We start from the raw sequence: 12,893 nt of genomic DNA, 5'->3' as shown, positions 1-12,893 counted from the left end.
ATTTAATCTTATGCTAAAAAAAGAGGGGAATTTCACCTTCATACATAATAAAACCCAAACAATATTATCTTGTCAGAAGTAACACATCCAAGCATGTTATATCCTATTTAGTTAATGGTCAGACCAGAGAATAAAAAAAGCCAAGCAACTTACCTCAGACCAAATATATGGGATTGTTCATAACTGAATAAGGAATGAATTTTAGCTTCTGAATTTAAAATTATAAGCCTGTCAATGATATCCTGCCAAAGGAAGAGAAAGGAGAAAAAACAAGCATAATTTTATATTTTATGCAAATAATAGTTTCATAGGGATGTTTACTGTTAAATGAAAACCATTACTGAAATATCCATTGAAATTATTTCTGTAACAAGAGGTGTTTTCCACTCAAAAGTCAATGGCCAAAAGAAACTATGCAGAAGGTTAGGAAAAAAAGAAATCTGTTAAAAAATATAATTCACTAAGCATACGAAAAGATCGTTGCATATCAACTATCCTAGTTCTTTAGTATTAAACCACAACAAAAATGTTGAACAGCAATTTCTTTAATATAATACCCTTTCTAACACTAGTTAGTACCACATGCTGCAAGACACAGCCATTTATTCTCGATGTAGCAAGGCTTGGCTCAGATGTCGAGGCTTACACCCCTTATCCTAGAGCATCTCATGTAACAGACAGTGACCTGTGGCTGCTTCCCACTTCTTCCACAAATCCAACCTAATTATCTTCCCCTCTGGTTCACTGCATATCCAAACTGCTTCTAAGAAATAATTTCATTAAAAGACTAAGAAATGCACAAAAACATTCACTGATGTTACCTCAGAAACAGATTGCTGTGCTATGCTCACAAACGACAAGCCCCTCATGAGTTTTATTTAATCTGGATTAAATGAAAACATTTATTTCCTCCATATTTAAGTACCATTTCAGAGACAGCAGAGGGAGTTATTATTCAACTAGTTAGATCAATGAGTTATTTCAATATAATATGAGAGAAAAGTTAAGATCCATACTTTCATGAAATCAACCAAAGCTCTGCTTTTCAACAGAGAAAACTAAAAATCGCAAGTAAAACTGAAAATAGTAGAAAAACAGGTCTAGAACTTGTCCAAGTAAACTGGCTTCATAAAATGCATTCTCATTTAAAATATGGTGAAAGCATATTTCTCCTATTAGATTTTTTGGGATGGTGAGGGAGACAGATTTTTCCACATATATCATTCACACTAAAATAATTCAACTTGGCCCCCAAGGCTGTTCACAAAATTGGTAATGTAAGCAACTGATTTGTTTGCGGTTTAAGACTTTTTTAGATATTTGCACATACAAAGACTTAAATGCTAAGGGATATTTCTCTAGCAACAACCTCCTTCTCTCATTTATACATCAAAGTTTGGAGCCTGCAAGAATGGAAAGAGCAAGCACAGTGAGAGGACTACTAAGAAAGGAGACCAAACTCTGTTTTGAGATTTTAGGAAGGAAGATTATGAATGAGATCTAACACACTGTCCCACCAGAAAAATGTGCAGATAGATCTGCACTGCTTAGCTACAGAGCAGTTATTAAATATTACAGGTCAGATGTCATCTACTTTGAACATTTAAGATTAACTATTCTAAATACGAGATTCTCCATAATCAGTGAAAAAAAAAGATCACCTGTTTTAATGTCTTTCAAAGCTACAGATCTGGAGGGTACCTTCCAAGCTAGATTCCCTTGAATACATTACAGTAGATACCCTCAAAGCAAGACTGGAGGCAGGTAGGACTCTTGATTTATGTACTCCATTTTCTAAAATATCTTTACATGCCAAATACAGTAAAGAGAGATCTTGAATGTATTAGGAAAAATTTTCTAAAGGGCACAAAATAAAAACCTGGTTTTAGTCAATAGTTGAAAATAGTAAAAGCCCAACTAATAATGTGCTCAGTTAATGATGCAACTAGTCAGATAAAAACATAAAGGAGGAACAAATGTTTAAATCCTGTGCATTTAAGAAATAAAGGGCATACAAAGATGATTAAGTTCTGTGCATTATCACATATAGTTCAGCATAAACAAGTCAGATTCTGTGGCAATGTGACATGATTCAGCAACAGAGGAAAAAATGAAGCCCACAGAGTAATTAGGTCTTCCAATCAAATCTTTTAGTAGCATAGAAATTGCTTTTACTTTGCTTTCTAATCATAGTTATATCCGGTCAAAATCTTTTATCTTTCACTTTGTGCAATCACTGCCCAAAAACATGGTTCTAGCAAACCTCTATTTCTGCTTAACTGCAGAAGTTTTCTAAGTACTTAGTCTACATAGCTATTATATGTTCAAGTAACATTAGACAATCTGACAATTTATTTTTTGTTAACTATATAATCTTGGATGTCTATCTTAGACTCACAAAACCCACTGCTGCACAGTACTTGAGACAAACCCCATCAAAAACATCTGTAACTGCTCAGGGAACTTTGAGCAATTGTATTGGTATTGGTATGTCTGGAAACTAGAGATTTCCATAAAAATACTGAAGTGCCTCAGAAATGAAAACAACAGTGGCTTTCAAAAGTCACAAAAATCATTACTTAAGATCTACCGCAATTTGAAATCTCTCAAATATTTATCACCTTCAATATACATCTATCTCACTTGATCCCAGTAGCTCAAAAAACTTCATGACTGCATAGAACTATCCATTGGTGGACATACTACTCATTCCAATTGAGTAGATTGGAAAAATGAAATTTATCATCCCATTTCCTCCTGAAATCATCAAAACAACATTACAAAGAAGAACTCAAAAATCCCTTCCAAACATAACATACACTATTTATGATATACTCTGTCTAAACAATCTAAGCTACCACCAATCCAGAGTTTGTGCTAAACAGACACTTCAGCATAACAGCAATTTGAAGTGCTAGCTCATTAGAAAAAAAATCTGATTTTAATTGCTACTCAAGGTCACAAATTAAACTTGTCTGTGCTTTGTATATGAGAAAAAAAACCCTAATGGACTGTGGTTGGATGATCAAATACAAAATAATGCTAAATACAGAAGTGGTGAAACTATTTTTCTGAAATATGCCTTTATCACTAGCTTTCCAATTACTGATTTTTTGTGTGTGTGTGTGTGAATCATGTGTTATTCAAAAAAGCTGAAGGTATTGTGGTTCTATACTTTGGTTTTGTAGGTTTTTTAAATTCTGTTTAAATCCACAGATAGTGTGATAGAGCAATATTGTATGAAATACAAGTATACACATTTTCCAGCATGTAACTGCATGCACATACAGAGGGGTTTACGTATGCCACTTTTTTCCCATGGAAAAACACAATTCTAGCACAAGCCAGAAAAGATGACCTTTAAATTAGGCATCAAATTTTATATTATCTTTAGGATTTCAAAATGAAAATTTAAGTTAACATGAAGTGATATGTGCACATACTGCCCTCATGCTGTATATAATACAAAATGCAGAAAAATTCAAAATCTCTCAATAAGAAGAGAAAATACCTTATTCTATTACAAAAAAATAACATTTTTTTAGGATATATGTCTTCACAGAAGTATTTATTTTTCTTTCAAAATACTTACAATAACATCTGAGGGTACTTCACGGAATGAATACATTGGTTTATTTGGCATATTTTGTTTACTCAGGAGCTCAAAAACTGCAGGGTAAGTGAGCAAGTTTATCAGAGACAAAAAAGACTAGAGAAAGAAAAAAGGAGGGACAAAAGAGAGTATTAACCAGTTAAGTATAATTAAGTATATATTAGCAATTATTTCCCATTTAGATTGTTTGTTTTTATCCTTTACAGGCTGAACTTGACATAAACAGAGCTGCTCAAAATAAGACTGCGTACCCTGGCAGGCATCTGTATAATCTAAAAGGGCAGTAGTGTCGGTGAAATATGTATTATATGTGACATATATGTATTATTTATGACGTTGTATAGCAATTTTGAAAATTACAGTATTTCATCACATAATTCTAAAATCACACAGAATACGCTATAACACATCACTCTTCCTGATTCTACTACAGTAATCAGATACATGAACTGATGGTCAGTATTTAAGACTTTCAGTTTTGTCACGATTGTTATTCATTAATTTACAGTGAATGCTTGGCATTGTGACCTGCCAAGCAACACAAGTATCCTTTCAATCATCATTTGATCAGTGTATTACACCAGCTTTGACACATGTGCCAAGAAGTAAGATTAGATGCAATAAAAATTTACAGAAAGATATGTATCATCCTATCTGAAACACAGCATTGTTGTGTTTTTTTTCTATGATTAAATAAGACTAAATAATAAGATTAAATAATTTCTCACCTTCTGACAGCTTTGGTCAATAGGGTCAACTGGAGCAGATTTGGGTTGCGTAATCCTCAAATCATCTTTTCCACACTCCAAAAGAGACCACAGTTCAGTTACAAGTGCCTTTATAAAGCCTAAAGAAAATTTTTGTTCTAATTATCAATTTCATATTAAAAACATTTTACACTAAACTTCTAACTCAGATTCTCAAAATTCTCTACACTGCAGACTAAAATTTCATAAGACAGACTGCCTGAGGGTTACTCTCCCTGCTATTCTCAATCCTTTAGTTAAAACTACTTTTCTACAGTGGTCTGCTTATATTCAATCTAAAATCTACAGCAACAGTTTCCAAAGACTATTACATTAGATTAGGACGATATTTATATATCGTCCATATAAATGAGCTGCTGATCTTCTTTAACAAGTTAACTGCAACAGATCAAGGCCTAGCTAGTACTCTCTCTATGGTTCTAAAAATACTGATTTACTATAATTCATTAATAAATTAAAACATACCACAAAGAAAAGGACAAAAAAAATAATTTAGGAGAAGCACTACTAGTTGAATTTAAAATATTAAATATTTAAAGAGAAGAGGAAAGATAGCCATCTAACTCTGAAATCTTCAAAGGTAAGTTACAGGCTTAACAGAAACTTTACATACATCACACAACCTCTCAGGGCTGAAAATCAATGCTGTTTGGTCTATCATTTGTCTTTGACGCCAAGGCCCGTAAGAAGCAATTTGGCTGAGAACCTTAAAGAGGGCAGATGGGTAACTCCTCAAGTAGATCTGCTCCCTGCTTTCTGAAAAATCCCAGAGGCATAAATAATAAGCAACTAACAATCAGTTTCCTTGACTAGCAGAATTTGCCTGCCTTTCTGACAGTCTTTCAGTCAAGTCATCTTAGTTACACACCAGTCACTTCTACATACTCGGAGAGAAGATTTTCAACTTTTGTACCTCATGAACTTCCTTAGCAACTTAAGACAGTACCTCTATTTTATTGATGAGATTCTATTTTTAATATAATGACTACTTGGACTGCTGATATGGTAACAGTTGAGTAATCTGAGATTGAACCTGAAGGGACTTTGTGCTATGGGTTGACATATAATAATTGCCAATTCAGACATTTTCATTTACATCTCACTACTGTATAAGTGCACCAATGACATTCAGGCCTTTGAAGTTCCTCACTCTCTGAGCAGTCAATAACCATGGAAATGTACACATAAATTAAAGATATCAACAATTATTAATTCTGATCTGCAGATCAATAAGAAGCACTTGCAAATTGTTCCTAACTTATTTTTAAGCAGTATAAATGTCTTCACACACATACAGGAAATTTCTGGAAATCCAAACCAATGAAGTAAAGATCTTGCATTATTTCAGAAGAAAAAATAAAACAAACTCCCAAATGTGGCATCAAGATTAATGAATGACTTGAAAGCTGGAGAGAATAAGTTTCAATTAAGAAGAAATTAACAGACATTTAAGCAGTCTTTGTTAATACTGTGTAATTATTCCACTCAGTTTATCTTTTTTAACATCTTTCTCACTTTTCTAATATACAAGACTACAGCATTCTTCAATTTACCTGAACTCTGTAGAGCTACCGCACCCATTGGTGTTGTTGCCATTTGTGTAACAATCACCTGATTACCAAGCTCTTCATATTCATTTGTCTGTTGATAACAAATATAGAAGCACAGTGTTAGTTACTCAGAAGACATGAAACTCTGAAATGATCTCTTAAATATTGATCTTTCTTACACTTGTTTACAGAATTTAATCCATTTCATGATTAGACTTGAACGGCTCACAGATATTACCCTCTGCACACCTACCAGGGTCAGACTCCAAACCAAACATCTTTATCAAGTATCTTTTAAAAATTTAAATGCAAAGACTCTGGTTAGAGACATGTAATACCAGCAAATAAAACCATTAGTATTATAATGGTTTTTGCACACATTCAGTAGGATGTCTGTGACATTACTTTTTTGCCCTAAAAATGCATATTATTTGATTTTTTTGTTATATTTTAAGTACTGTCTAGCATATCTAGATTTCAGCATCACCTGCCAGCTTGGTCTAGAAAAATCTGCACTTAGAAGAAAAAAAAAAAAAGAAAAAATATCTTTCCTAGCATTTCAACCTGTACAGTAAAAAGTCTGAGAAACTAAATATATGCCCAGAATTGTGAAGATGAGCAACATCCAACAAACTTAGATTCAGTGTGCCACCAATATCAAAGATTATAAGTTACATTTTACATTCATTTTTGCAAAAAGTAAGTAACAGCATGGTTTCCGGATTTATTTTCTTTCTTCTTTCTTTTACTGTAGTAATTAAAACATAAAGAAAAACCATGCACACTCGGTAATGCTTACCTGGATTTTTTTTAATAAACTGCTGAACATAAAGTTCACACAGTCATTCATGGCACCTGTACTATGAAGCAGAAATAATCCTTTGGGTGTCATAGAAAAATTTAGCAAGGCGTCTAACAAAGTCTCTTCCCATAACAAACTGCAAGAGTAACAAATAGTAATTAAAAATTATATGTATAAAAGCATGGGAAAAAAAGAAAACATACAATTTCTAACTTTGAAAAACAACAGTACTTCACTCACTGAACTCTATGGTTATTTTATAAATTTATGTTATTTTTAAAAAAGCATTTGTAAAATAGATAATATATATGAGACTGTATTTTGTGCAAACACTCAAACTCATCTTGGTGAAACTATTAGGTAGGAACACAGAATAGAAAGATGATGTAATGGGGAACCCAAAAGACCTATGCCATCCTTAAACATATGTATGACTTACTATCTGACTCTATACAGTCTTCAGGTATTAATGTGGAGTTACAAGTTGGCAAAGCAGGCACAGAATTTCTCAGCAATGTAAAAACATCATGAGAAACTCACATTTGAGGAGCTAAAGGTTCCTGTTAGAGATTAGTACAGAATTATGAAGAAAGGTGTTATATTTACATAATAGCTTCATGTATTAAGAGCAGTACATGGAAAATATTTTCTACACACATGGTAGGAAGAATAGCAACTGCAAGAATAAACTATGATGATACCTTCTGCCCTACAAAGAAAAGTGAAGCAATTACATCATCCATGACTAGGTACCACTCCTGCAGGTATCACTAGACTGTTGTAATCCTGCTTTTTTAAAAGCATTTGCTTACTGGATCTCATTTCCATTTCTGAGATACACATCAGCAAGCAGCATGCAGCTTCTCCAATAGCAGTGACCCATCACCTCAAAATTTAATCACTACTTCTGCAGAATTCCTGTGCGTCATGTTCAGAAGCAAAGATTACACCCAGAAAATTATCAGCATGTCTTATTCCACAGTTAAATGAAAAACTTAGATGCTAGGAAGACATTGTTGCTTATTTTAATGGTAGAGTCAGAGCTCTGCATCCATAGATCTCTTTTTGCTACTAGATTTGAATTGCTATAACCAGTCCACATGCTACCACTGCAGGCTACAGTAATAACTGTTGAGGTGTCTTTACAAATTATACATTAAATCTATGGTGAAGTATATGTAAGAATCTACTTAACTAACTAGTTTCTGCACTAATACCAACATTGGCCAATGTTACTACGTAATACTTCGAAGGTGTAAATATGATTCAGCAGAACAGCATTTTAAATTAGCAGCACATCAAAGCCCTAAGATAAACTAACAGCTGTTCTGTTCTATGCTTTCCAATTCACATTTTCCTCAAACCAAATTCTGTAGTTAAAGAGAATCAGCTATAAGTCAATTTTATACCACTCTCTAAGCTAAGAAATTCCTCAAAGGTCAGGAACAATTTTGTAACTCTACTGAGACCTATGCTGGGATGATTTCAATCCCTCTACCTACCACTATCATTTTCGCAAAAAGACTGTCCTGGTTTTGGCTGGGAAAGAGTGCATTTCCTTCTTAGTAGCTGGTACAGTGCTGTGTTTTGGATTTAGGATGAGAATGATGTTGCTAAAACTGATGTTTTTAGTTGTTGCCGACTAGTCTTATCCAAGTCACGGAGTTTCCAGTTTCCCATGCTCTGCAGGTGAGCAGGTGCACAAGAAGCCATGAGAGAGTACAGAACAGCTGAACTGAATTGGCCAAAGGGATATTCCATACCACAGGACATCATGCTCAGTATATAAGCTGGGGGGATTTGGCCAGGAGGGGACAATCACTGTTCAGTGATGAGCTGAGTATCAGTCGGAGAGCGGTGAGCAATTGTGTTACACGTCACTCATTTCTCTTGTATGTTATTTATCCTTTTCATTACTCTTATTGTTATTATTATCATTAGTAGTATTACTATTATTAGTATTACCAAATTTTACTTTGTTTCAATTATTAGACTGTTCATATCACTCAATCCATGAATTTTAATTTCCTTTTTCCCTGATGCTCCTCCCCATCCCACTGGGATGTGAACAGCTGTGTGGTATTTAGTTGACATCTGGGATCAAACTAAAACAAAGACATGGGGTTACAAGATGTCTCAACTGTGGTTAAAGAAGCAGTGTCTGTTCACACTTGTACCTGTACATAAATTAAGCATAAACTTACGTGTTTTTTGACTCCAGACTTATTGATGAAGTCGAGTCTGCACCAGCTACAGGAGTAGATACTCTTTCTGAAAGCAAATTTGTCTGTAAAATAAAAAATAAATAAGTACCTCCTTACTGTTTATTTACACTATTTTTAAACTCCAGATCTTGCTAATTCTCATGTTATATATTAAAGAAAAAAATAACAGTGATCAGGTTTTAGTTTAGTCTTTGGCACAGAATACACTATTCCACTACATTTTTTATTCCAGACAAGCTTATTTTCTCCTTCTTCCTTGGGTATAAACAATTTTAAAGCTAGTATATTTTTAAAATTTTTATTAGAATTCTTAAATAAAACCTCTTTACTTCCCACCTGGAGATTCCCAAAGCAAAAACTGGTATTTAAAAGGAAAAAAAAAAAAAATCAAACACAACTCCTTACTCCACTTCTGTCACAGGAAATGGAAATAACAGTCTCTGGAGTCAACAATGCAACATCAAATTTATTGATTATGCCACTTTTATTTATTTATAAATTATATAAATTTATCTATATTGGTATGGAGATAGAGCTACAGACATAAATATATATACATATTTTTATATTTGATGGAGTTTATGGTTTAAATAATACTTGAAAATACCTGGTGTGAAAGACATTGTATATTTTAAATTAATTATTTAAATTGTTTTATGTTTCTAGGGATAAAAAGCAAATTGCACAATTCAAATGAAAGTTAGCAGTCCTTAATTTACTGTCTTATAAACATGACATAATAAATCCACAAAAGATTCCTCTATTAAACTAGTCAGTGTACTAGATCTGTTGCTCCCCTTTTATTATCATCTGTATAAATTCTGTCCCAGAATTTCATCAGAATCTGCCAAGAAAAAAATTGTTTCTCTGTCAGTCTTAAAACTTCAAGAGACATGTAAATGAAAAGAAAACAAATTACCAGTCTAGCCATTTAAAAATTGACACTACTGCTTGGAAAGTCCATCATTTTTGCTACGCTATAAATGGTAGAATATTTTATAAACTGCAGGTGTTTTAAAATTGAACAATGACAGAAAATAACTTTAGCATGATGGAGTTGCAAATGGAACTTTCCTGAACTATCTTGTTGATTCCTGAAGTCCTGACTATGTTGATACTTCAGTCTCAATTTGACCACTAAAGTGATGGATAGAAATGGCATTTTGTCAGTTAAATGATTCTTTTTTTTAAATTCAATACATTCAGTCTACATATCTTGTATGTGTCAAGACAATTCCTCTAAATAATGTTCTATACCATAATAAAGGATTTTAATGTGCTAAGAAGTCTTTTGTATATGTGTAAATGAGTTTTAGAGCAAATAACTGGAAATGCCCATCAAAAGCTTTTAACAGTCTGCCCGTGATAAACATTAAATAGAGCAACGGTTTAGTTCAAGTAAGACTGACTAGTTACACAATAGGAAAGCATAAAAAAATGAACAGATTGATGAGTTATGTAAATTACAGCATGATTCAAGTGAACTAAGTTCCTTAATTCAAGAAAAAAACCTCCAGTTTTCAATGTAAGGAAGAATATAAGTTTCAAAACCAACATTCTTTGATGAAAAACATAGTCTACTGCGATATAATTACGATTCTAATTAATAATATATTTATTTACAATAAAAATGTATGCCTTTGTGACAATATTCATATTTGAAGCAGTGAGAAATACCCACAAGCTGGTGATTTAAGTCTCTTCTATTTATGTTCTATCTTTCTGATATTTTCTGCTTCAGTTTACACTGTGATTGTACTTTTTAAATGTCTAATCATAATAAAAGCATATAACATTTGACAGGAAAAATAGCTGTTCCATTCTCTTTACCTTGCATTCATTTTCCCTCCTGCTTCCTTGCCTCCAGAAAAAAAAAACCACTTAGTCTTTAGCCAATTCTTTGTCCCAGCTTGGTCTGATCCTTCTCTAAGAAAATACTTTAGAGTCACCAGAGGAAAAAAAAAAAACATGGTTCCATTTTTCAGTATGAATAATGCAGTGGTCTTCCACTAAGAGTCCTAATACCTATAGCTTAAATATGCTTTCAGTTTAGCTGGAAGCCGAAGCTGAAGATTTGTTTGCTACTTTTACCTAAATGGTGCCAGTGTTGTTTTAGATTCAAACGTTTTTATTAAATTTGCTTCACTGTGAACTTCTTGAAAACTGCATTTGAAGGAACTGCTGTCATTTCTTCATCTGAAGTAAACTTTTATAATACATAAGAATTTTCACACTATTGCATATGACTATTGGAACAATGAAAATAGAAAAGTATAATGAATAAGGCAGAGATCCATATACCTTGTTCAGTAAATTCATAACTGAACTGAAGATGATACGGGGACTGAAGCATCTCCCTTATGAGGAAAGGCTGAGGGAGTTGGGCCTGTTCAGCCTCAAGAAGAGGCTGTACATAAGTATCTGAAGGGAGGGTGCCAAGAGGATGGAACCAGGCTCTTCTCAGTGGTGCCAAGCAACAGGACAAGAGGTAATGGGCAGAAACTGATGTACAGTAGTTCCACCTGAATATGGGGATGAACTTCTTTACTGTGCAAGTGACCATGCACTGGAACAGAGAGTGGTCATGGAATTTCCGTCACTATTCAAGAACTGTCTGGACAGAATCCTGTGCCATATGCTCTAGGATGACCCTGCTTGAGCAGGAAGGGTGGACAAGATAACCCCCTGTAGTCCCTTCCAATATTACCCATTCTGTGATTCTGTGATAACAGAAAGCAGAATACACAGAACTGTTCGATCCAAGTTCTTTCTTGCCTGCAGAAAAAGCACTGGATTAGCAATCAAACCAAAGCTGAAAGACAGAGTCTACACTTCATAAGATATCTGTACACAGGTAAGACAAGAACTCCTGCCTGGCACTTTGCATTATGGTCTCTTTTGAGGATAATTCTATGGTGCCTAACTGTTTAAATCAAATATTTGGAATCTACATTTTCTTCTCCATGATTCTCACTGTAACCAACTAGTTTACCAAAAATTAGTAAGAGCACATCTCAGTAGTCTTTTCTTTCAAAATATCCCAAACCAAGAGTGACAACAAGATCTCTGGTGGACAGTGGTTATCATGACATCAAGTGACCTCAAGCACCAAGTAGAGTGAATGACAGGTCTACTGATGCATCTTTAGAATTCCTCTTTTAATCTTAAGACATAGAATTCTCAAATCAAGCTTCTGTTAGGTTTACATACAGAAGGAAAGTTTGAAAAGTAGAATTTAATTTTTAAATTTTCAAGTACTATCTCACTACTTAAATATACTCGACCTGAAGCAAAGAACAACTATTACACAAGTCGAACCTCTTAGTGTAAGATTTTTTCTAATTTCCCCAATCCAAAAGTAAGATTTACCTTTCTCCAGGCCTCTGCAATAGATTCATGCAAGCCATAAGGAATTAACATCTGCAGGCCTTCACAAGTTCTGTACATTTGACGACATATAAAAATGAAAGCTCCTTTAACAACTGGCAAAAGCTCGGATCCAGATAAAAGAGAAAGGTCATCATGAAGAAGTTTCTTTGTGAACTGAACAATTACATGAGCAGCTGTAGGACTAGAAATAAAATAACACATTTAAAATGTTGTTTTGCAGTAATCAATAAGCCTTGAAGCAAATCCTCTGACTAAACTACTTTAAATTTTTCTATGGCAAAAGAAAATACAGAAAGAGTCTATGACCCACTATGGAGAGACAAGCTATAACTTGCTACACCAGTCAGAAGAAATGTACAGCAAGTGATTTTACTTTGGCTAACAGGTCTACACAATGCAAAAATACATCCATTGTCTTCCATCCAGCCCACATGACCATGAACTACACAGACTGTGTTTTAGAGGAGTCCAATTCTGAAGAGTAACCAGACAATCATTTTTCCTTCTGCTTAATCAGTGTTAAGTATATCACTACAAGATAAAATT

The 12,893-nt window shown here is 33.8% G+C and overlaps 1 protein-coding gene across 10 annotated transcripts in view; it reads right to left on the bottom strand.

The window, feature by feature from the left end:
* Positions 1-12,893, bottom strand: part of TBC1D32 (TBC1 domain family member 32) — a 78,880-nt gene that overhangs the window by 45,409 nt on the left and 20,578 nt on the right. For all 10 annotated transcript variants that reach the window (XM_064649662.1, XM_064649654.1, XM_064649652.1 and 7 more), the window contains 7 exons: positions 12,327-12,528; positions 8,937-9,019; positions 6,730-6,868; positions 5,934-6,021; positions 4,342-4,460; positions 3,593-3,709; positions 154-242 (listed from right to left, as the gene is read on the bottom strand). In XM_064649662.1, the coding sequence (XP_064505732.1) occupies positions 154-242; positions 3,593-3,709; positions 4,342-4,460; positions 5,934-6,021; positions 6,730-6,868; positions 8,937-9,019; positions 12,327-12,528 (837 nt within the window). The remainder of the gene's footprint in view (positions 1-153; positions 243-3,592; positions 3,710-4,341; positions 4,461-5,933; positions 6,022-6,729; positions 6,869-8,936; positions 9,020-12,326; positions 12,529-12,893) is intronic.

This window comes from Pseudopipra pipra, chromosome 3 (genome assembly GCF_036250125.1).
Source record: "Pseudopipra pipra isolate bDixPip1 chromosome 3, bDixPip1.hap1, whole genome shotgun sequence".
NCBI lineage: Eukaryota > Metazoa > Chordata > Aves > Passeriformes > Pipridae > Pseudopipra > Pseudopipra pipra.
The sequence above is the reverse complement of the archived record's forward strand: the minus strand, read 5'-3'. Positions and strand labels throughout refer to the sequence as shown.